This window comes from Orycteropus afer, unplaced genomic scaffold, assembly GCF_000298275.1.
Source record: "Orycteropus afer afer isolate SDZICR_OR568_19922 unplaced genomic scaffold, OryAfe1.0 scaffold00066, whole genome shotgun sequence".
Taxonomy (NCBI): Eukaryota; Metazoa; Chordata; class Mammalia; order Tubulidentata; family Orycteropodidae; genus Orycteropus; species Orycteropus afer.
In genome coordinates, this window is record NW_006921653.1 from 3335747 (window position 1) to 3361023 (window position 25277).

General features: G+C 38.0%; 1 protein-coding gene across 1 annotated transcript in view; it reads right to left on the reverse strand.

Annotated features, from left to right (window-relative positions):
- Nucleotides 1-25277, reverse strand: part of MED12L (mediator complex subunit 12L) — a 518530-nt gene that overhangs the window by 76388 nt on the left and 416865 nt on the right. The window contains 5 exon segments of the mRNA XM_042780849.1: nt 4312-4443; nt 6585-6748; nt 8148-8291; nt 9133-9251; nt 14730-14877. Of these exon segments, the coding sequence (XP_042636783.1) occupies nt 4312-4443; nt 6585-6748; nt 8148-8291; nt 9133-9251; nt 14730-14877 (707 nt within the window).

Genomic DNA, 25277 nt, shown 5'->3' on the forward strand with positions numbered 1-25277 from the left:
ATTCATGAGGGATATTGGTCTGTAGTTTTCCTTTTGAGTGATGACTTTGCCTGGTTTTGGTATTAATGTTATGCTTGCTTCATAAAATGAATTTGGGAAGATTCCGTCCTTTTGTATGTTTTGGAATAGTTTGAGTAGGATTGGTATTCTTCTCTGAAAGTTTGGTAGACTTCTCCGGTGAAACTCTCCGTGTCAGGACTTTTTTTGTTGATAATTTTTTTTAAGACCTGTTCAATTTCTTCTTTTGTTTTGGGTCTGTTCAACTTTTCTACCTCAGTCTGTATTAGTCCAGGTAAGTAGTGTGTTTCTAGAAATCTGTCCATTTCTTCCAGATTTTCAAATCTGTTGCTGTATAGTTCTTCATAGTATCCTGATATTATCCTTTATATTTCAGTTGGGTCTGCTATGATGCATCCATTTCGTTTCTTATTCCTGCTGACCCAGAAGGTGGGTGTAAATGAGGGATGGCCACACCTCTGTTCACCAAGAGGGTGTGGGGTATAAGAGCAATAAGGGGAATAGCGTACCTTTCCAGTTGTTGGCATCCAGAATGTCCTTGTAGTTCCTGGCAAGTGGGGATTATTCTTAAGTCCCAGGAATCTGGGGGAATGCTGTCGCTTTAAATATCCAAAATGGTTGAACCACTTGTAAACATTCAAAATGACTGCACCCTCCAGATAGCCAAAATTCCATAGCTCAGCCCATCTCCTTCTTTGCTGCTTCCTCTTTTATTCACCAGCCACCAATGCAGTCCCTCCATGCGGCCTATGGCTAGCAGGGCCAATTTTTAGTTCAAGTCTTAGGTCCTAACACCACCTGGCAACATCCAAGCTGTCCATGCCATCAGGATCACTGACAGACAGCAGCTCCATTATGTCTCCTTTTTCTGTGTTTTCATGAAGGTTCTTCTACCAGTTGGAGTTTAGTCCACTTCTATATCCTTCCCTTTCAAAGCTCAGGGCTCCAGGATTATCTTCTGTATCTGTGTTAATTGGTCCCCCTTTTCTTTGTTGAAGAGGATTTGTGTAGTTTGTCTGCTTATTCCATCACCTTATCAGAAACCCCATCATCTGATTTCTTGAATTGCTACTTCCATGGGCATAGACTATGGATATAAGTGAAATGAAATGCTTGGCAACTTCAATATTTTCTCCATGTATATTGTGATGTTGCTTATTGGTCTAGTCATGAGGATTTTTGTTTTCTTTATATTGAGGTATAATCAGTAAGTGCTTCAAGCCCTCTTCACTTGCAGCAAACAAGATTGTGTCATCTGCATATCTAGTGCAGATTGTCCATGGGTCTTCCTCCAATCCTGATGTGGTGGACTATTTGCTTAGCATACAGATTGAATTAAGTATGATGAAAGGACACAATCGTGACACATACCTTTCCTGATTTGAAACCATGCAGTATCACCTTGTACTTTTCAAATGACTACCTCTTGTTCTATGTACAGCTTCTACATGAGCACAACTGAGTGTATGGAATGCCCATTGTTCATAATGTTATTCGTAATCTGTTATGCTCCTTATAGATGAATGCTTTTGCATAATCAAGAAAACACAGGTAAACATCTTTCTGGTATTCTCTGCTTTTAGCCAAGATCTATCAGACATGAGCAATGATATCACTCATTTCATATCCTCTTCTGAATTTAGCTTGAACTTCTGGCTGTCACCTGTCAATGAACTGTTACAACCGTTTCTGAATTATTTTTAGCATAAATTTACTTGTGTAAAAAACTCATCACATTTACTGATGGGGATAATCATTTTTACCTCCTGGGGTTGTTTTGAAGGCATTCTAGTACACAGTGCCTGAGGGATTTGACTGCTAACCAGAAGGATGACAGTTCAAACCCACCAGTCACTCCACAGAAGGAAGATGGGGCAATGTACTTCTGTAAGATTTACCACCTTGAAAACCCAATAGGGTTGCTAGGAGGTGGAATCAACTTGATGGCAGTGGATTTGATTGGTTTTTTTGCTTGGGGTTATTTTGAGAACCAAAGATCCTTCTGTAAATGACCCAGTGCAGTGCTTGCCACATACCAAGCAGTACCTCAAGAAATGGTGGATATGGTTAGTGGTATATTTACCTCAATATTCTTCATACACAGCTTTGTGGCTGCTGGCTCAGAGGCAATTAGTGTCAGTTTTATGAGTACACAAATAGAAATCTCTGTGTCTCTAGGATTTCTTTTGTTCTTTTTTCCCCTTAATCTCAAGCTACAAACAGAAGCCTAACCTCAAGATAGCCCAGAAAAGCTACATTTTGTTTCCATTTCTTTCAAGCAGGAACCTTTAGACAGTGCCTCTCTCTGTGATGCACCACTTTGCTGACCCCTAAATCTCCCCTCATCCAGTGTACTTTATCTACATTAACTCATTCAACCTGGTTGTACTGTAGTACAGGAGCATTAGGGGGTCAAACAGGCTGTTCGTGCTGTCTTGGGAACATCAACAGACCTTTATGCACTGCCTGATATGTACCAAGTACTGATCAAGGCACTAGGCAGAACACTGAAGAAATTTAAAAAGATTTCTACTTCCATTAAGTTTACATTCTAGGGAGAAGTCAGACTACAAAACATACATACATACATACATACATACATAAATAAAACACATACACACAACACAGGGCATCAGGGAGTAGCAAGTCATATGGATCAGAGAAGATGTGCTACTTAAAAAAGAGTGTTCAGGAAGGTAGAGTCTTGAATGAAGTTCAAGAGTAAATATACAAATATACAGGGGAAAATATTCAAAGGGAGGTTAATAGCAAGCACAAAACCTTGATGTGAGAGTGAGCTTAGAGTGTTTGAGGAGCAGAAAGGAAGTCAGTGTGGCTAGAATACAGTGATCAAGGTAGAAAGAAGTAGACAAGCAGGCCTTACTCTATAGCTCCTGAAGGTTAAGTAAAAACCAAACCAAACCCATTGCCATCGAGTCGGATCCGACTCATAGTGACCCCTCCTTAGGTTTCCGAGGTGGTATCACTATGGAAGTAGATTGCCCAATCTTCCTTTTGAGGAGTGGCTGGTGGGTTTGAACTGCCACCCTTCTGGTTAGCAGTCAAATGCCTTAGGCACTATGCCACCAGAGCTCCCAAAGTTTAGGTAGGGACCTCAAATTTTATTTTGAGGAGGTAGAAAGTACTCTGGAAGATTCTGAGTCATCCTTGTTTTCCGTTTTAATTAAAATTTTTTTTGTTGTTGAAAATATACACAGCAAAACACAAACCAACTCAATAATTTCTACATGTTCTATCAATAAAACTGATTACATTCTTCAATTATACAACCATTTATACCCTCCTTTTCCAAACCATTCCTCCCCTACTGACATGAACTCTGCCCCATAAGCCTCCTATCTAACCTTTCAAGTTACTGCTGTCAGTTTGATCCCATATAGACAGTTCTTTACAAGAGCACAATGCTCAAGGCAGCCATCCTTGTTTAAAAAGGTTCACATTAGTGGCTATGTTGAGAATATGCTCAAGAGAGTCAAGGGTAGCAGCAGGGAAATCAGTTCAAAAGATTGTGCAATGGCCTAAGCAAGAGATGACCATGGTGGGAGAGACAGAGGGGAGTGGAATGTGGTCAGGTTCTAGAGAGACCTAAAAGTTTATAATTCAAGTAGAATTTTAAATATAAAATTATTTGTACACAAATTGGACGCAGGCAATGAGAGAATAAAGAAAACCATAACTGATCACTTTCTCCTTACCTCCTTCTAGATTTCCAGTTTCTTTTGTCAATTATTACCTTCTTCCCTTTCCCCCTCACTTACAACTAATAATTTTAAATTTCTCAAAATAACATTAATATTCATTTTATAACATCTACGTCAAAGCAGGTGTGGGTAGCAGGTGGTAAGATATGGAGAATGACAGGAAAGGAGGGCTGTAAAAATGTAGCCTTGGAAACCCTATGGGTTGGCATCGACTCAGTGGCAACAGCATTGGTTTGGTGTGTCTATATAACTTAGAGCAAACATCTCATCATAGAAAATAATCTGGTGTTTATTGAAAACATGTCTGAATTGAATAGTTTATGACCTAAAGTCATTTCAATTTAGGGAAAAAAACTCGATGTTCACGTACTTCTATTGTATATGGTCTATCTTTTATTGCCCCTATGTATTTTAATATTTATGATTTAAATGAATCTTGAGTATATCAAAAGTACTGCCTGAAAAATATAAATTATAATGAGCTTTTATTATTTAAAAAGATGACAATATTAGCTGAGTCAGTAACAAACAGGCATAGCCCTATTTCTAGGCCTCTGACTTTTTTACCAACCTGAAGAGGTCTCCAAATTTACTTCTGAGGTGGCTACATGACACGTAGAGATCATAGAGGTAGGCTAAGATGCATCTTTCAGGGGAAGAACATTCTGAGGGGTTAACAACATGCTTGACCACACCACACAACCTGAGAAAGAAAATATATGAAGAAATCAGATCTGCATCTTCTAATATATGTACTATCATTTGAATCTTTTAGAGTAGGAACACATCTTTGTTTTACTTGGGTAAGGAAAAAAGATTATCCGGTGATTAAAACTAATCATTATAGCAAATAGCGAATAACTGCATATAGTGTCATATTTCTATTATGATACTGAACAGGTAGATTTTTAAAAATGCCATTAACAGTAAGAAATGAAAGAGTTCTGAGAATATGTACGGCCAAATCCATCAGCTAAGTTGCTGTGACTAGAACATAAAAGGGAGTTGCAGTAGAGAACTTCTCTTTAGCAGAAAGATCCATAAATTCAGAGAGTTTGCTAAGATACTCAAGTTCACTCCTTTGTAAAGGAGAGATTTCTTCAAACCAGTAAATCTGAGGAATCCATTTTCAAGAGCACAAGCTGGTGCTTGCACAAACTTGATAAAGTCATGGTTTGGGTCACAACCCCCTTGCTTATACAAACTGGAAACAAATTTATTTTATAGTTTATCTTACATAAAACTTAAAATCCCTTCATTATTGACTTGCTCTGTAATTTTTTCAATTCAGAAGTACCATTACTACTCTAATTCTGTGCCTCTAATCCCAGTCAGAACTGTGACCTCTTTGGAAGCCAATAGAGAAGTAAACACTAATGGTCAACCCACCGAGATGTGAATCTGATTCTGCTGCCATTCTGTATTATTACTGAGTTCAGCCACAAGGTAGTGTCATAAATGATCCAGACTATTAAAGCATCTGGTTCATCTTTTCTCAAAGAGACTCTGGGGTTCCGAAGAGTAAACACTTGTCCAAAGGCAAAGAGTTAATTCATAGCAAAGTAGTGATGTTGTTGTTGTTTGCCGTCGAGTTGGCCCCGACTCACAGCGACCCCTCCTTGGGTTTCCGAGGCAGTATCACTACAGAAGTAGGATTGCCCAACCTTCCTTCCGAGGAGTGGCTGGTGGGTTTGAATCGCCAGCCTTCTGGTGAGCAGTCAAGTGCCTTAGGCACTATGCTACCAGAGCTCCTAAGTGGTATCGCCTTGGAAACCCAAGGAGGTGTCACTATGAGTCGGGACCAACTCAACAGCATATAACAACAATAACAATATTAATTAATTCTAGGGTAAATTTTTTCTCACACTGAAATGTTTCAGATTTCACTTTACAACCTTCGTGTACAATTAAAGTGGTACCATTTCAGTTTCCCCCAGAAAAGCTGCTGCCAAACGGATGTCATCTAGGATGGATTATAAATTGGTTATGTACAAGATTATCCAAAAAAGTGACTGTGGGACCAAGGAGCCTCATGACTCTTTGGAGCCCCAGGGGGTGGAGGATACGAATGGAAGAAAAAAAGCAGTTTGTCTCTTTTTAAAATAAGCTCTGAGGAAAGGAGTGGGACATGGCTAAAAAGGAGCATAGTATAGGTGCAGTATAGTTGTTTTAAGACCTCAGCTGTTTCCTTGTACCTGTTAACCTAAGTCTCTAATGGGAATGATATTAGGTAGTCCCTTCAACCCAAATTCACTAGCAGTAATAGAGTAAACCTTAGCCTACAATACACACAAACCAAGAAAGACTGGGAATCTGAGACTCTAGAAAGTCATTTGCTCTACATTAACCTGTCAAAAACTATTTTTCCAATCAATCCAAGAAATGAAATTGAAGAAGCACATCTCTAAAATGACAATGCGGCCAAGATTACTTGGTGTTGGATTCCTAAATGTGAATACTGACAACTGAAATTACTTGAACAAACCAGCTGTCAACTATTCACTACTCATCATAAGTCATGGGGCTGGGGAGCATAAATGGTAGAGTACTGTCATTGCCTAGGTTTGTTCCCTTAAAAGCAGGAGGAGGGAAAGAAGGACGGCAGAGGAGGCATTGAGGAAGGGAGGCAGGAAACATACTTTTTACTAAAAGAACATACTTTACATGCTTTTATTTCTTTCTCTTAAAAATGTTTTTTGGTAAAAGAATTCTTCAACTATATTATATCCTTGTAATAACAAACACAAACACCAGTACTGCATGTCTTTTAAAACCACTCTAATATTTAATCACAAACTATACACTTCAGGATTTGAAAATAATAAAGACATATTGTATACCAACCCTTCAAACACCTGGGCTGTTTGATCAGGATTCAAAATCAGACAACTATGGTACCGCCTCAGAACAGCCACAATGCAGACACACAGTCCCGTTGTGTAACTTCCTGCCAGGCTGGAAGATTTTAGGAGCAGTTCAGCTTCCACAACACTCAGTTCATTCAGTAGCTACAACAGAAAATAAGACTGAATAAAAATGTAGTTTCCAAAACAAAGAAGTAAACACTTGCTTTTACAAACCACGAACATACTGAGACATCCTAATACTATTTGATCCCCCTAAGGCATCTGACTGCTAACCAGAAGACTAGTAGTTCAAACCTACCAGCCACTCCTTGAAAGGAAGGTTGGATAATCTACTTCTGTAGTGATACTGCCTCAGAAACCTAAGGAGGGGCTGCTATGCATTGGATCTGACAGAACAGCAATGAGGTTTTTACTTTTTTTTTCCCACCCTGCCCCAAGTCCATATAGGTACGTGACTGTTGTCTTAGAAAACAGAACCTGGTGAATTAAATTATATTTTACTCCTTTACTAGTTTATAGTTTGTTTGTTGTCTTTTTCTGTCCAGACATCATGGTGCAACCAGGAAGTATCTACCACTGAAAGTTACTGAAACTTCTGGTGGCCCAAAGTTCTGGCTGGATATTTCCAAAGGGTACCTACCCTTACTCCTCACTTTTCCCCCCTTTTCCTTTCTCTTTAATAAGGTGGAGCTAATTTATCATCATCTGCTTACTAACAACACAGCTATCTCCTCCAATACAATAAGCAAAGGAAAGTAAGTCTTATATCCATTCAGTAACAACAGGAGATAATAAATGAACTCAAGTATGTGCATGATAAATATAGTAACAAACCAAATCATAAGGTTTTTCCTTTTCCTTTTAATCTAAAATATATTATAGAGAGCAAATAAACTCTCATTTTGCCATAAATAACAAAACACATGCACAGAAACTCAAAGCTCCATTTTAAATGGCTATAAGATATTTCAGCAGCAATTATAATTTAATTGGAAAAATATGAACACAGTTGCAACTGAAAACATGAGGTGAAGACTGTTGACAGGGCAAACAGAAATGCCACCACATTAATTGTACACATAGGTTATAAAGTGCAATCTGAAACTATAGCTGCTCACATGCCTTAAAGAAAAAAAAAAAACTCATTGCCATCGAGTTGGATCTGACTCCTACTGAACCCTCTTTGGGTTTCCAAGGTGGTGGTATAGTGCTTAAGGCATGTGACTGCTAACTGGAAGGCTGGCAGTTCAAACCCACTAGCCACTCCTTGGAAGGAAGAGCAGGCAATCTACTTCCATAATGATATTGCCTCAGAAACCCAAGGAGGGGGGTCACTAGGAGTCCAATCTGACTCGATGGTAATGAATTTGTTTTTATTCACGTGGCATGAGTATATTTAAAATGCCTCATTTATTTAGATTGTACCGGGCCCTTAAGATAGTGTTAATGCATAAAGTGTGGCTATCTTAATATTTTAAATTGCACAATGCCAAGTAGGTTAGATTTCCCCCAAACGAGAGAAACCTGGTCTCTTTGCCACCTGTATTGCAAAGTCAATTAGTCCATTGATGTTCAGCGCTGGCTCCATGAGATCAAAGATAAGCTGAATATGGTGAGCCAGAGGTAGATGATAGGATGTTCCCGATGCAAAGCTTGTGATTTGTTCCAGCACATTGTTAGAGATCTATGTAAAAATGAAAATAATTATGAGGATGAATATTCCAAAGAATTATTTACTTGGATTACTTTAATTTTTTAAATAAGACATTTGAATTTATATGTGATTTTGATCAGAAGAAAGTTCAAACATCCTACAGAAAGAAAAGCCATATAAAAATGAAGACAACTTCTTACTACAACTGTGATTTGAAGAAACATGCCAAGAGGTCATTAAGATCTAGACTTTGACTATCACAAAGGTAGAACAACTACAGATATTAATCAATTTCCAAAAATACCTTCTGGAATATGAATGGATTTACAAAGCAAAACTAATTTGGTTTCCCCTCTATTTCAGAGTATTTTATTTCAGTTATCAACAGATTTCCCTCATCAATAGCAATATACAACCAAAATGTAACGACATAGGTATTGTACTGGAGATTAGTTTATGTTGCTTATTATTATCACAAAGTAAAATTACTTGTAAGTGCTGTCAAGTCTATTCAGTTCATGGTGACCCCATGTAACAGAGGAGAACTGCCCAATAGGGCTTTCCTCGCTGTAATCTTGACAGGAGCAGATCACCAGGCCTCTCTCCCTCAGAGCCACTGTGTGGGTTCAAATTGCCAACCTTTTGGTAGCACGCTAGCACTTACCAGGGCTCCTTTATAAAAACTAATTCTTCTGAGAAAGGCAACTTGACACTTAGAAATGAACAACTCAAAAGTCTAGAATGTTTCTACATGTGTTTATAAAATGTATTTATGAAATCAACTAAGGCTGAAAATATATATATTTCATGAAAGATTTTTAGGGAGGTATACATATCCCAAATGCACATTAAAGCAGCTTTAAATGGCTACCTGAGATGTCACTTGATGCTGATCAAAGTAAGAAAGGAGCTGAAGTTTTGTGAACACAGTCTCCAGTGTTGGAAATGCTTCTTGCTTGCTCTTTCTGGCTTTTTGTCCTTCCTCCCCACCTAAGTTAACAAAAGGCAGATATGCTATTTTCCATTTATGAGATGCTCTGAACTTTTTAAACGGATATTTTTTACATACAACATACAACATACGTACCAAAAAATACATAAACTCTGAGAGTTTCTACAAAGTGAACACATTCAGCTAATGAGACCCAAATCAGGAAAACAACATACCACAACTCCAGAAAGCCCCTTGAACCCTGTCCAGTCATTTCTCTCTCCCCAGGGGACCAAGATCCTGACTTCTATCATCTTTGATTCATACTGTCCTTTGTGGAATCACACAGTATATACTTTTTTAAGGGTGGCTTCTTTTACTCAGCATTATGATTATGAGATTAATCTATACTGTTACAAGTAATTTTAATTTGTTCATTCTCATTTATGTACGTATTCTAATGTATAAAGATACTACTATTTTCTTATCCACTCTTACTGAGTAGTTTCCAGATTTAAGCTATTATGAAAAGTGCTTCTATGAACATTTCTAACTGACTTTTAAAATACTATGATACTAACAGTGAAGGGGGAATAAAACTACCCAGCCTCACTTAGACATAACAGACACTGGTATCTCTTAGGAGACCCAACCTTTGTACGTTTCTCACAGTTAACTGTGAAGGGAGAAAAAAAAAAAAGAAAAGAAAAAAAGAGAGCATACAATTCCTAATTCTTTTAAGAGTACCAAAGACTTCAATTACTTGCATTAATGGGAAAATGCTAGTTTTATCAATTTAGCATGGACAAGTCTGGAGAAAATTCTGATAAAAAATATACTAAACACTGCTATTTCCAGAGGGATAGTTCTTAACAGTTCTAAGACTAAGATTCAAAACTAAATAAAATCCTAATTTTTTTAACATTATTAACTTACAAAGTCAAATTTAAAAACAAAAAGAAACTGTTAGACTACTTCTAAGGTCATTTCCAACGCTCTGCTTCCAAATAGTTAAAGGCTATATGGAAGATAAGCACTGCCACTCACTTCTCATTTAGGAAAGTTTAGTTTCAGAGAATAAATGTCACTTTACAGATTTCTCCATTAAAGACATGAACAATAAACAAGATATCATTGAATTGAAAAACACTTTGCTAAAGGCAAATGTAATGATTTTAGAAATTATTTTAGAAGATGTTTTCAACAATATGCAATTACAGTCTGGAGTTTAAAAAATACAGTCTATTATCTCATAACTTATTTTAAAAAGAAAGAAAAAAAAAAGTCACCTTGATACCAAAGCAAAAGAGGTATCAGAACAAAAGAAGGGTTGGTGTAACATAAAGTGGAGAATTGAGTCACTTCTATCAAGGAATACCAAATGTAATGCAAAGAGTAAGCACTGAGAAGTTCATCAAACCTACTCTCTCCACATCTGTTCTCAAAGGTACACATTAAGCATGAAACTACTTTCACTATAGCTGTTCACATGCCATGAGTATGTTTAAAATATTTAATTTCTGCATTTTTTTACTAACATCACTGACCCAAGGCCAAAGAGCTTACACGAATAGCCTTATTTGTGTACATGTGTTTTAAAAAGGGAATTTAAGGTATGTGGTCAATGACTTTTTTGGGACCAAAACAAATACACAGAACAGCTGACCTGAGGAAACAGACCCCGCACGAGAACTCATAAATGCAACTTTTTTTTTATGAGGGAGAAATGGACCCAGTAGGCTCCATCTACCTACAGAGTTAACTTCTTAAAGCCTCATATAAAAGATAAAACAACTACTCCTCCCTCATAAACTATCTAGTTATTTGACATTTCACATTTACAACAATAACAAAAGATCTGCTTAAATCACTTCAGAGTCAGATAAGGACCCATGTGTTTTAAGTGAGAGAATGCCTCCCTCTTGAGCCCCAAAGCATTGATTCCTCCCATCCCATCCCTGCCCCCACCTAAATAGGAAAGGAAGGAAAAAAAAAATCCAGATGCTGGGGCCTTGAGCCATTAACCTTCATGCTCCAGAGCCTTATCACATTGGCTTTGGGCCACAAGAAGGCAACAGAGGGGCACAATCAGGATGCATGGCAGTCACCGTATACCCCCAAGAGCCACTGTCTGCCCACCTGAGGGCACTGAAACCAGTGGGAGGTGGTCTTGGATGGGTGGGTGTTTCCATGGAGAACAACAACTCCATATGTGGGTCAGAGCAGTGTGAGCTGCACAACCTGACCCTGTTAGCTCTACCTGTGGTTTGAAATTACACAAGCTGACCCACCTGCACTTAGGCCAAGTACGGAAGTCATAGTGTGGAGACCAGCTGGCGGCAGACAGAGGCTGTAGGGGAGGTAGCAGCCCCACAGTGCTGCCTCTGAGATGACGCCCAGAGCTTGAAGAGCATGTGGTCACTGAAGCTTCACATAAGACCAATTTTCACATAACAACCTGCTCTTTGCACCCTAACTATGTTGATAAGTAAGGAGTGGATATAGTCATCATTCTAAAAACCATCATTCTAATGATGTTTGGCAGCTTATATCCAATTTCAAAGAAAAATATAGGAAATTAATGGCATTTATCAATACATTATTTTAATCATATTTACATAAGTATCCATGCAGTCATAATACTCAGATTTACCTCATTTGTTAATTTATAATATATATTATTGCTGTTTTGTGGCTTAATTTTGCTTATCTGTTTTTTTAAAAAAAATGTTTTGGCCTTTTAGAGATTATTAGTGAACTTCCTTAATGTTTCAAAAGACACATCATTGACAATGGAAAAAGATGACTATCAATGCAAATGTAAAATGACATTTTCAACTGGAAATGTTACTTACATTTGAGATTTAGTCAAGTCCTGGCTGAACTGAGAACACTTCTGCTTTGGTTACTTCGTGTTGCCATAACAGAATAATCCCTCAGATGGGATGGCTTTAAGGAGTTTATTCTCTTACAATTTTGGAGGCTAGAAGTCCGAGTTCCAAGTGCCAGGTTCTAGGGCCTGGGTGAGAGCCCCTTGACTTTGGGCTTCAGCTCTGCCTCTTGCTCCCGGCCCACTGGAGCTGGAGGCTTTCTTCACTGAGGCAGCAGCTAGTTGCTAAGGCTGACAAGCCCAAGGTTGACAAGCCCAAGGTCAGCAAGTAAAATGGCACAGTCCCAATACTACCAAATCACACAGCAGGCCATTGATTCAAGTTCATTAAGAATCCCAAGATCACCTGACAACACGGCAGGCTGCTGAATAACGACTCAGTTACATGCAGAAGGCAAGTTGCTAAAAGCTGGAGACCTCTTCCTCAAGGTTGCTTCTTATATATTAGAAGCAGATCACATCCCTAAAGCAGCTATTCAGCTGCTCCAGTAGGTTCCACCATGGAGTTAATTACCAATCGCATCATGGGGAATAACTCCATCCAGCTGCCTAGTCACTCAAAACCAGCAGACAAGTTGACCCATAACTGTAACTACCACAACTTCTAAAGGGTTTTCCAAAATTATATTTTTATGTGTTCTCAGAAACCAAATACATGACAACCAAGCTCTATTTTCCTACCAGTTCCATCCTGGCTGGAAAAAGTGCATACATTTCCATTAATCTGCAGTACAGTTAACTAACTTCTGGTGACCATACTAGATTTTAAGGAGTGATTTAAACTTAGATTATCCACTAGAAGGTAGCTCACTGCTCTCAAGTTCACATCTTTCTGAGGATGCCTTTATGCACTCATGCTTCTAATTACTGATATCTCAAAAAAGCAGCATGAGTAACAATGAGTATTCTCTCCCTGAATTCACAAGTGGGAACTGCCTATCTAAGGCACTGGTACAAAGATAGGATAGACTGCAGTCTGGCCTGAAAAAGCTCTTTGTGAAGGAAGGAAGCCAACTCAACAGAAAAAGATACCACATTGCTTTCCTCTCCTCTCCACCCCCCTCATCCCTCCAAAGCCAAGAAATCCACAGTATCTGGAAAGCTTCTCTAAAATTAGTTTAGACAAAACATGCATTACTGAGCCACCTAAAGGAGACAGTGTTCACCCAATTTCCATGAAACCACAAAAAGTGGCTTCAAATATTCTTGCTAACTAGTTAAGGGCTTGATTGTCCTTCTAAATTCAATCTATTTCCTCTTTTCTCCAGGAGAGAGAAAACAGCTAAATAACAGATCAACAGTTTTCTTAGACACAAGCAAATTCTTTTTCAAGCTCAATGATGACAGGCCAACAAGAGGGTTTCACTTCCCTCACTCCAACATTTGGTTGTTCCCTAATGGAGTCAGTAGATTACACAGTCCTTAATAGGCAGTGGAAGGGAGGTACTGAATGTGACATAAATCATGTGAAGGTGCCTTTCCCATTGTGTACTAAGGTCTGTTACTTTAGGAATCAGACACTCAGAACACCATATTCAGACTGAAAACATACTGCCTTTGTAGTATATATTTCTGCATGTGCTTCTCTATTGTTTGAGAGGAAAGAGAAGCTATTTGTAATATTTATATGTGTACTTTTCTCTAGGAAAGATCTAGTGCAGATAACCTCAAATAATTAATCCTCCTACAGCCTAAAGACTGGATCCTCTGTGGAGAAGTTCATTAAAAAAATGTATTTATCTTGTATTGAACAATGCAGTAGGTTTCCTAGAGGTGGTTTATACCATGTGTAGGTAGAATGCTGTATATGGAGGGTAAATCCATGCATTGATTTCTTTACGCTATTTAAGTGCTAGAAAAATAAATACCAATGTTGACAGTGAGGTATATGTAATATCATCATATTTAAATCATATGATTGCCTAATGGAATAAACCTTGAAAAGAGTAATTAGGCAAATATGAAGTGGATAATTACAAAATACTAATTATGTAATGTAGTGACATAATAAAAGCATACCTTCACTGTGAAAACTATGTAAAAAGCATGGGAAAAGAATATTTCAAGTAAAATAATCAAGTTAATTCTGACTCAAAGTGACCCCCATTGGGTTTCTGAGGCTGTAAATCTTTACATAAGCAGACTGCCTCTCTTCCTCCCACGGAGCAGCTGGTAGGTTTGAACCATCGGCCTTCTGGTTAGCTGGCAAGGGCCTTACCCACTATGCTATCTATGTTGTTGTTGTTGTTATGTGCCATTGAGTTGGACCCGACCCATAGCGACCCCTCCTTGGGTTTCCGAGGCAGTATCACTATGGAAGTAGATTGCCCCATCTTCCTTCCGAGGAGTGGCTAGTGGGTTTGAACTGCCAGCCTTCTGGTTAGCAGTCAAGTGCCTTAGCCCCTATGCTACCAGAGCTCCCATGCTATCTATAGAATATGCTATTTTAATACAAGCATTAGTATAAATGGAAAGCAGGCCTTACAATTTAAATGACCACATAAATGCTTATTCATATGTCAACATCACAGTCATTCAGGAGAGGAAATACTCTGGTGACTGTGACATGTACCACTCTGATAAAGACTCTGCTAAGAGGGACGATGAATGACAACAAAATAGGAGCAAATGCATTCAGGCTCTTTACCCCCTGTCTCTGTGGTGCTCTTCTTGTTTAGAATTTTCAGGATATCTTTGGTAATCTTCTTCAGCTGATGCCTTGCTTCATCACGCTCTTTGCCAACTCCGTAGAGAAGGATTGTGCGCTGGTTACATTCATGACTTGAAGATTCATCCTGAAAAACAGAAAATGCATTATGAAGCTCTTGTTTGCAAGGGTGGGGCTGCATTTCACAGCCACGAAATGCATTAACCACAGCATCTCCATGCTGGTTTGCAGTGGTGGCATTATTCTCACCTTTCAATTCACCTCAACCTCTACTGGCAACACCCTTGTTTTTCCAGTTTGGAACTTGCTAAAGTAAAAAAAAGTGTCAACTGACCTGTGAAGTCTTAATAGAAGCATTTGATGTGGGCGTACCCTACATAGTAAGTTTTGGCTATTGAAAAACTTTTTTTTTTTTTTAATTTAACATGGTATTATTTCACATAAAGTAACATATCTAGCCATACTTCTCCCTTAAGGTAAATGTTATTTCTTTTAATAAGCTTGGTTTCATATATGTACAATATTAAATATTCTATAATTTGAAAAAAAATATTTTGTAAAGATCCTCAAGTAAGTTTATAAGAAATAGTCCATTTACTTCCAACAAGAGTATGTGAGATACATTTATACTTATTTCAAAATGACAACATTATTAATAATGAGTTGTAGGTATCATTAGGTGTGAGGTAAATCACTGGAAATTCAAACATGTTCTAACACCACCACCCTTCCTACTGCATACACATGCCCACCTCACAGACAGTGAATCCAAGCACTATTTTCTCTCACATGAGAAAGGAAATTATTTAGTCACAACGTAACCACAACATTTATATATTGCTAAACACATTCCTTAGGGTAGTTCAGGAAGTGGTATTTCTCTTAAGCCTGGTTTTAAATTTTTATATAGAAATGTTTCTCTTAGATATTACAGTCTTAAATATTCTCAGTCAAATTTCCAGGTCTATCCTTTACTACAATTCCTTTTCTTACTTTGTACATCTTTTTTCCATGGTAGGCACTTACCCTTCCTAGAAGCATTTTCTCCTAAATAGCTTACATAAGAAAAGAACTCCTCCCAGGGAACACCATCTGTATTGTGTTAACAAGTAGTAATGGTTACAACAAAGAGCAAAAACCTTCAGAGTTGGAGAATTTCAATGTTTAATTTGGAGTAATCCACATGTATAACCTCCCAAGTAGCATTTTGCTTCTGTCCTCTTGTCATAAGAGCTCATTTACCCTTTCAGATTCTGTCACTTAGCTTTCCATCTCTGTCTTTTTGTTGGTCCATCTTTCATGCACACTTGCATTCAGGACACCACTTCCCATTTTGCTGGTTCCTTTTTTATTTTACTCCTGAAATATACATATGTATACCCTGCCAATCTCTCTTACTACTCTGCTCCCAAACAATGCTTAATATTTCAGAGGCATTCAAATTTTCTTCTTTTTTAAAAAAAAGAAAGAAAGAAAGAAAAACCTGGGAGATTTTCCCTCAGAAGCTTTCCGCAGAAATGGTCCTTATTTAATATTCTGAGTATCCTAGAACTAGAACCAGAGCCAGCTGCCAGCGTGTATACTCTGACTCATGTCCACTTCATGCATGTCTGAGGAGTTGTGCTTCACAGGGTTTGCAATGGTTGATTTTTTAGAAGTAGACTGTCAAGCTTTTCCTCTGAGGTGCCTCTGGATGGACTCGAAAGTCTAACCTTTTGGTTAACAGCTGAGCACATGAACTGGTTGCACTACCTAGGGACTACTGAGTATCCCAACCTCCTCCAAATTCTTTTAAGACAGATCCATTAAGATAAAATCTACATAGGCCACTGACTCCTACACCTGGCTGCACTTCTGAATGACGTGAGCTGCTTGTTAATCTCCCATTTTTTGTTGTTGTTACACAACATTACTGAGTTATTTTTCTTTTTGTCTGGCAGGATGTGTACATATGAGCCCCATGAGGAAACTGGAAGCACTGGGAAAATGGTACAAAATTAGGCAGTGACAGTCATGTACCTGGTGATTATTTTTAGAAGTTAAGGTACATGTAAAATGGTTCTAATATAAACCTCTATATGAAGGGTGATTTTTGTAGAGTATTTATTCAGGGCAAGACAATGTGCTAGAAAATATGAGAAAATATAAGGATGAATGTCTTCTGTTCCCATGGGACTCACATTTAGTGCAAAAGAAGTATTTGCAGAGCTGTTGCTGTTGTTAGCTTATGTCGGTTTGGCCCCTGACACATGGGCAGCCCAGGCAAAATGGGATCAAGAGTGTTGTGACCCATAGGGTTTCAGCAGCTGATTTTCAGAAGTGGACTGTCAGGTCTTTCTTCTTAGTCTGTATTAGTCTGGAAGTACCGCTGAAAGCTGCTCAGCATCATAGCAATTCATAAATGTCCACTGACAGAAAGGTGGTGGCTGGGCAGGAAGTGCACTGGCCAAGAATGGAACCCACGTATCCCATGTGGGAGGTGAGGATTCTATCACTGACCACCACTGCTCTCATTTGCACAGCTCAAAGAGTGAGAACAAGGATGGTAAGGGAAGGTGCACTGGAAAACACCCAGGCACCCATCATAGCAGCATAGGACAACCATGACTTCACAGTACTGGAGACACTGTATCAAAACAAACCACCCAAGCTTGGGAGTAAGAGAGTTGTAAATAGATTCTAGGTCAGCTGCTTGCCAAGTATATGATTCTGGATAATAAGTCTCCAACTACTTCTGAAAAATGGGAGACCACCACTTTCCTTGTAAAAGTTTTATGAGAATAACTGAGACGAAGTATATGCAATGCTCAGGAGCATACTGGGCACAGCCTCATTACTGCCCATTCATACTTCTAGACTTCCACTCTTCTCTTTCCATGCACCCCACACCAACTCTGCACTCTACTACTAAAATTTCCCAAAGACTCTGGCATGTCCTTCCTTTGCTGTTGCACCACTGGCCACTAAAAATACTCCCAACAACCTCAATTTCACTTGCTGAAATGTTTCGTATTATTTCACGGTTCAGGTCTCTCACTTTGTAACCCCATTTAGTGAAAGTCCTCACCAAAGAAGAAGCAGGGCTGGAAGAGTGTCTGCGGAGCATTTACCATGGTGTGATTCACTTCTTAAGCATTTATTTGCTTAATGCCTGTCTTACCCCCTAAACTGCACATTTTGCGAGGGAGAAATTCATGTCCGTTTTGTCCATGTCTGTATTCTCCTTAATCAACATGAGGAGCCACCTAATATTTGTTTAATACACTAAATACTAACTAAACAAGTGAACTAATGAACAAACACATGGCTAAAGGAGTAAGGTAGGGATGAAAATAAGAACAAGATCTAGATTTGCAGGACACTTTAACCTGATAATTTAGTTTTGGGAAAACAGAAGAGGGGAAATGAGAGGCAGATAGTAAGCTTGAGCAAACACGTGCATAGGATCAGCACTAGGCTTGAGAGGTGGGAATGAAAAATAAGTAAAATAGAGGTATATGAGGAAGCTAGGAAAGCTTCTGAGTGAATATGCAACTCACTGGATTTGAAAATGGACTCACTAGAGAAAATTTCTTGCCAAAAACAACAAAAAAAGTAGTTTATGAGGACTAATGAATTCACCTTTAGATACAAGGAATCTGAAGGAATTAGTGGACATGTATTATAAATTCTAGTAGGTGGTATGAAGTGGGATGCAGAGATGAAAGCTCAGGGGTGATATGTCAAGTCATGGGAGGGGTACAAACTTCCCTATTCTCTTTAGGGGAGAAGAGAAAGGAGAACTGAGTTGGTAGAGAGCATAAATAAAGCATCAAATGATGGACACACACTGTCCACAATTAATGAGATGATGTGTGCCATAGCGTCACAGAAGTCAGGGAGGGGGCACTTAACAAGGGCCATCAACTATGTCAATGTGGTTAGGAAGTCACGATGGATAAGCTTCTCTCTGACTTGTTAAAAATCCATGTGTGAAGAAGTTTCTCTAGAATGGATGGGACAGAAAACAGAAAACAGGGGTTGATGAAATGATGAAGGCTAGGGAAGGAACCCACATTTACTAGTGGTTGGGCCTGGAGAACAGTGGTTTGAGAAGAGAAATTTTATTAGGATGACTGATGCCTAACTCTTATCTCAAGGGTGAAATAACAGTCCCCATAAAGGAGATAAAGATTGGAGGACAGGTAACTGATAATCAAGATTGGACAACAGGTAACTGACAAAGAAGATAGGAGATGATGGTCTTTTGTCTGGATTAATTTGGAAAGAGAGAAAGCAGTATCTTTCCACTTAACCACAAGGAAAAAGAAAGTTGGTAAAAGTACAGAGAAATGTGGAGGTGAAGTAGTGAGTAACTTGAAGAAGTTTGTATCAGTTCAATGGTCCTGATAAATGCTCAGGGAGTTGGACCTGAAGCCAAGACACGAGCTAAGAGTGAAGGGACAGAATGAAAAGGCAAGAACAGCATGCAGTTCAGTGGGGAAAAGTCACTGGTCCACCTCCACCTTGACGTGGTGTGGGAGGCAGTGTTTGTTGGTTACAGTTAATATTTCCAGGGAAATAATGATAGCTGTTACCTATCCAAAGAAAAGAAAAAAAAAAGCAGAGACATAGTAAAAGCTACTGTTTTCCAATGGCCTAAAAGATTTTTCCTACCAATCTTTTAAACAAATGTTCAAACAGGAATTTATATGAAACGAGAATAAAGTCAACCTAAAAAAACATACCAGATAATTCCAAATGTACCTATGATTTTCACTTTTTCAAGTATATATTAAAATACCCTCACATTGCATAGTTTAAGTAATATTAATGATCTGAGATGAATGGCAAAGAATTACTCTACTGTTTATTCCCTGAAGGGCACATTTGTTGGGCAAGAGTTAGAATTGACCAGAGAGCCTATAGAAGTGTTGCTATACCTTTCATGCTAGTCCACTGTTCCCTGCAGGTTGACGGTATCATCTCCCCTGTAAACTGAGCTCTGAAAATCTTATCCTCCAAATCACTTACTTTCTTTATCCAGATAGTATCTCATGATCACAAAGATTTGATTGATTAAAACAGTAAGAATATACAGGTCCAAAATGCCCAGGCAGGCTTGTCGTATGATAGGAATTATACTGTTTCTTGAGTCAAATATCATTGTAAGTGAGGTGAACTGAATTGATGTTTGCTTTTAATCTTTATTTCTTTAAAATAAGTCATGAGAAATATTGCTAAAATTGGTGCATATGTTCACAAAGATGTGAAAATTGTAGTCAGATTATAGGAGTTGTGTGTACTTTCACTTTATCTGTATTTTCTAATATTTTTACAATGACTCAAAAATCACAGAATTTTAAAATGAATAAATTAATAATCTTCTTAAAGGGAAAGAAAGAATTCTACCCAAATGTGCTTTCTTTTCCTCCAAATACTTATGAAAAATAGATGAAGCAGATGTAATTGCCCTTCTGATAAAGTTATAATATTCATACTTTCCCACACTCTTTAATTTTGTCTGTTTAATAATTCAAAAGAAAACCCAGTTTACATCATGAAGTAAATTGCACAGAGCATCCAACTTCATCTCCAGGAAAAGTAGGAAAAACTTGTTTTTAAAAGCAATCAATTTATTTAGCTAACATTTTTATTTTTGTTAACCTACTAAAATAAAGAATACTTAAAAGTTGCCTTCAAACATTATTTCTCTCAGTTGGTTCTCCCAATACACCAGACTATTGAATGTGTAATAAAATAACTTCAAATAAACGTTACATCAGAAATGCACCTTTAGCTGGGGGTGGAACAATGGGTATGAACATGTATGGGAGACGGTGAAAAGGAGCTGTATTAAATAAGGAAACACAAGCAAATTAATTAGCAACTTCTTCTCATTAGTAACTGCTGCTGACTTGGAGTAATTATTCTTTAAATCAAGAAAATAGAAGACCCATTTCATTAGATTTGTGTAGGAAATCTTTGTTCTACAATAGATTATAGTCTACAGTATGGCTGAAATGAGGCTTATCTCAAAAAAGTATAGTGTATTCTAAGGATGTAATGGATGTCAATGGGTTTAACTATATACACTATCCTCTGCTTTCAAGCAAAATACTCAAGATGGGAAAGATAAGAAATTAGATTACCATAAACAGTGTTCTCTTTTGCTATACCTCAATGTCCAAGACTCCTTAAGTTTGGAATCTGTTTTACATCTAACCTAAATTTCCATTCTCTGACCAGTAAAACCAAGCTAGCTGACATAATTAAGTACTGCTTTTAGAACTCATGTGGCTCAATCACAACTTTCATTAATGTACAAAGACCACACTTAGAATCATAAAACTGAAGAACTAAAATAGCCTAAGAGCTAACTTAATCCCTTCATGTAACTCCTTCCTGGTGCAGAAAGACAGTTCCACAAGGCCCACAGGATCCTATCACTGGAAAGAAGGGCCCTCTGTGCTCAGAGTAATTCCATTTGAAGGAAATATTCTCAGATGAGCAGACTACCTTTAGTAGACTTGGTACAATAAATAAGCCAATTAAACCCACCGGAGTGTACGTTAGTTCATTTTTCTAAGCCAGCTCAATAATGGGGGGAGGAGAGGATCAAAGCTAGCTCTGTTCCCAACAGTAATGTGTACATACAACTACACAACACATTTGTTGTTGTTGTTTAGTAATCACTTAAAACTAACGAGAGGTTAAACTGTACAACGTACTTTACTTCTTATTCATATAGATACAGAGTAATCATATATAAGATACTATACTTTTGTAATGGAAGACACATCACTTTTTAGTCATTTTCAGGGTGAAGTAGTATAAATGGATAACCAGCAGCCAACTTTTAATTAAAAAAATACAGTCAGAGAAGGTCCTCAAATGGGTGTGACTGTGAGTTAAAATTAGAAGACAGAACTAGTGCTTTTCTTTTATCTCCCAAATTCTCATTCACTGCCTACAAGGAAATTGAAAATACATATATTTAATGAGGTAGTGCTCTGGTGGCCTAGTGCCTAAGGCATTTGGCTGCTAACCAAAAGGCTGGTGGTTCAAACTTACCAGACACTCCTTGGAAGGAAGACTGGGCAATCTATTTCCACAGTGATACCGCCTCAGAACTCAAGGAGGGGTCACTATGAGTCGGATCCGACTTGACGGCAGTGAGTTTAGTTTTATAATTTAAGTATCCTGAATTAATTGTTCTTTAACGTGCAATATCAAGTATTGAAAATAGTTATTTTTTTTCACAAGCCTTCTTTCATGTGAATATCTTAGGAATACTTCTCTAGAGTTTACAATTTCATGTAAAGGCAAGTATCACTCATTTACTTGAGAAATGCAACTGTTCCACACATGACATTCACCTCTCACTCCTGAGTGGACATGATCAGGGCCACCCAAATGCCAATCCCATTCCATTATCCATGGCCTTGGTATGAAGTGGGGATGAGGCATGGTTAGGGAGACAAGTGAGATGGAAGAGATTTGAATGTGCATAGTGGTTACAATGCAGGTGCTGGGACCAGAGTCATGGGTTGGAATGGAGTTTCCAATTTACAGTATGTCCTTGGAGAAGTTACTTCAGTGATCTCAGTTGTCATCATCCAAAGAATAGGGAAAATATGAGCATCTACTTTAGAAAGTAGTTGAGATAATAAAGTGTGCTAGTATATGACAGTATAAGAAATCAAATGTTGGCTCTTAATTTTCAAAACTATATAGCATAAATGCTCTTAAAAAAATTGTCTCCAAGCTGACAAGGGGCAAGGTTATGGTCATTACTTGGTCACAGCCAGCTACCCAGAGGGACCGAGTAGTTGATCCTGTGGGCTTGGGATCATAGTCGCAGGGGACATCAAGCTCAATTGGCATAACATACTATACAAAACATTGTTCCACCTACTACTTTGGCGAGTAGCGACTGGGACCTTAAAAGCTAGGAACCTGCCATCTAGATGCAACAACGGGTCTCTCCTCGTCAAGAAGAAAGAAGAAAACCAAAATTAATGGAAACAATCAGTCCTAGCGACTGGTACACCATCCGATCTGCAACCTATACAACTATGAGACCAGCAGAACTAGATGGTGCCCAGCTACCACTGCCATCCACTTGGAAGGGATGTAGGAGATCCTGCATAAAGAGGGAGAACAACGTGGTACAAAACTCAAAATCATTTGGAGGCAAAAAAAAAAAAAAAAAAGAAGAAGGTGGGGACCATGTTTGCTGGTCCAATAGAGCCTGGTGTAACCACTGAGACTATGGTCCCTAGCTGCCCTTCAGGTCTGGAATTGAACCCACAACTGTGGTTTCCAGCCAAACAAAGTACAGGCATGTGAGTTAAACATTTACTTCAAGTAGACACACGCCCTGGAGAGAACAATCATGGGAGAAGGAAGGGCTGCTTATGCACAGGAAGATAGCTCAGGGTGCAGAAGAGTATGAAGGGATGGACACTGGGAGGAGGTAACTATGGGGAGGAAGTGGGAGGGGAGCTGCTGCATTGTAAATTTTGGTCAATGACATGAGACAAAGTATATGTGAACTGCTGTATGAAAAGTGAATTTACTCTGTAAATCTTCACCCAAATCCTAATTAAAAAAAAAAAAAAAAAAAAAAAAAAAAAAAAAAAAGTCTCCAAATCAACAAATTAGAAGGCTAATTCAGATTTGTTGACTGCCATATTACATTTGAAAATAAGAAAACCTGCTTTATAAATACTTAATATCAAACTGATACCTTGAGACAACCAAGAAATGGGGATTATTATAAAACCAAAATTATTAAATAAAATTCATAAGATTTACTTTAAATTCTTAATACTAACAAATTCTCATGTTTGTTTAAATCAGTTGTTTCCACGTTAGTGTCAATGAGAATCACCTGTAGGGCTCGTGAGACCACAGATGTAGTGACCCACCCCCTAGAGTATCTGATTCATTGAGGCCCAATGAAGGCCCAAGAATGTGTATTTCTAATAAGCTTGGAGAACACTGCTGAAGATACTTATATGCAGAGACAGCCATGCACACAAAACAGAGTAACCAAAACATACCTACCCAAGTGATTTTACTTGTAACAAGAGGACAATACAGTTAGAAAATACTGTGCATGTGTGTGCACAATATTACATACACACATAAGCAGAACACCAAAAAGTTTTACCATCCAACCATATCCCTACCATCTCCTTTTCCCTTTTGTTTTAAAGGCTAAACAACGATATATAATGATATAAGGATGCCTTAATTTAATGATGTATTACTCCAAAAACTCTAAGCTAGGGGAAAAGAAACAAAAAGACATAATTAGTTTATATTTAAATTCTATTCAAGAAAAGCATTAAGCACACACTTCATCAACTAACCTGGAAATGGATACAACTGTTCTTCTGTCCTAATATAATTTTATAATCTGATAATTTATAATGGGAGGAAACTGTTTCACCTACAAAGGAATTGATCAAACACAGATTTATAATAATGACATTATTAAACGAGGGGGTGGGGGGTGGCAATGTCTCTAACAAGCACACTTTCTGAGTTAATGCAATTACTTTTTAAAAGGTAATACATCACCCAGTGCTGAGGACAATATATTTTCAGGTTAATAATCATCTGAGAAATTGAGCTTGCAATCTTCCCTAGGAAGCAGACCCCCATGACTTGATCTCAACCTGGACATAGCATTTATTTGTGTGAAAAATAACAACAACAACAAAAAAAAGCCGTTATAAAGCATCAACTCTATATAGCAAGTTTCAGTAAAGAGCTTGAAGATTTTAAACTGCATTTTAAAAGATGACTTCTGGCCCATGCTCGCCCCACATTTCCCAGGAAATAAAAGCAGAAGCTCTAACAGCAGCCAGCCAGAAATACAAAGTGTCTGCACAGCTTTGACGCTTCTGTGCTTGAAGGTAATCTGGTCATGCAGCCCTCTTCCACTCTCTTTCCTTCTCTTCCCCTCTAGACTACACAAGACTTTACTGATGAAAGCTCAGCAAGTTCTCACCATAAGGCGTTTGACAACTAAACTAAGAAAATTAAAGGAAAATACCAGGTGCCGCTCTGCAGGTTGCATTTATCACCACTTATTGGATATATTCAAATCCTTCAGGATCCACAAAGGAACCAGGTAACTTTGTATCTACAAGTATTTGACAAATATATGCTTTTACACTACGATGTGTGTAAATTTCCTTCTAAGTTTTTTCTTTTAAAATGGAAAACCTTTCAAAACAATTAATATCAACACAAGCATGTATTTAGAATGGAAATTAAAATATAAACCAGGTTAATGGTGTTAAAGACAACCATTAAGTTCTTCATTTAAAAAAAGATTTTTAAAGAGCATGGAAATAAAACACAAACTGTATCTTACTTACCTTACATCAAGGGTGTAAAATACGACTTAAATCTAGATAGAGGAAGGTAAAATTCTCAATATCCAGAATATTCGTTAAATAAATTATCATCTACCCAAAATGAGCATTTCCAAAGCAGGATTTCCAAAACTAACCGAGAATGTACAACTAG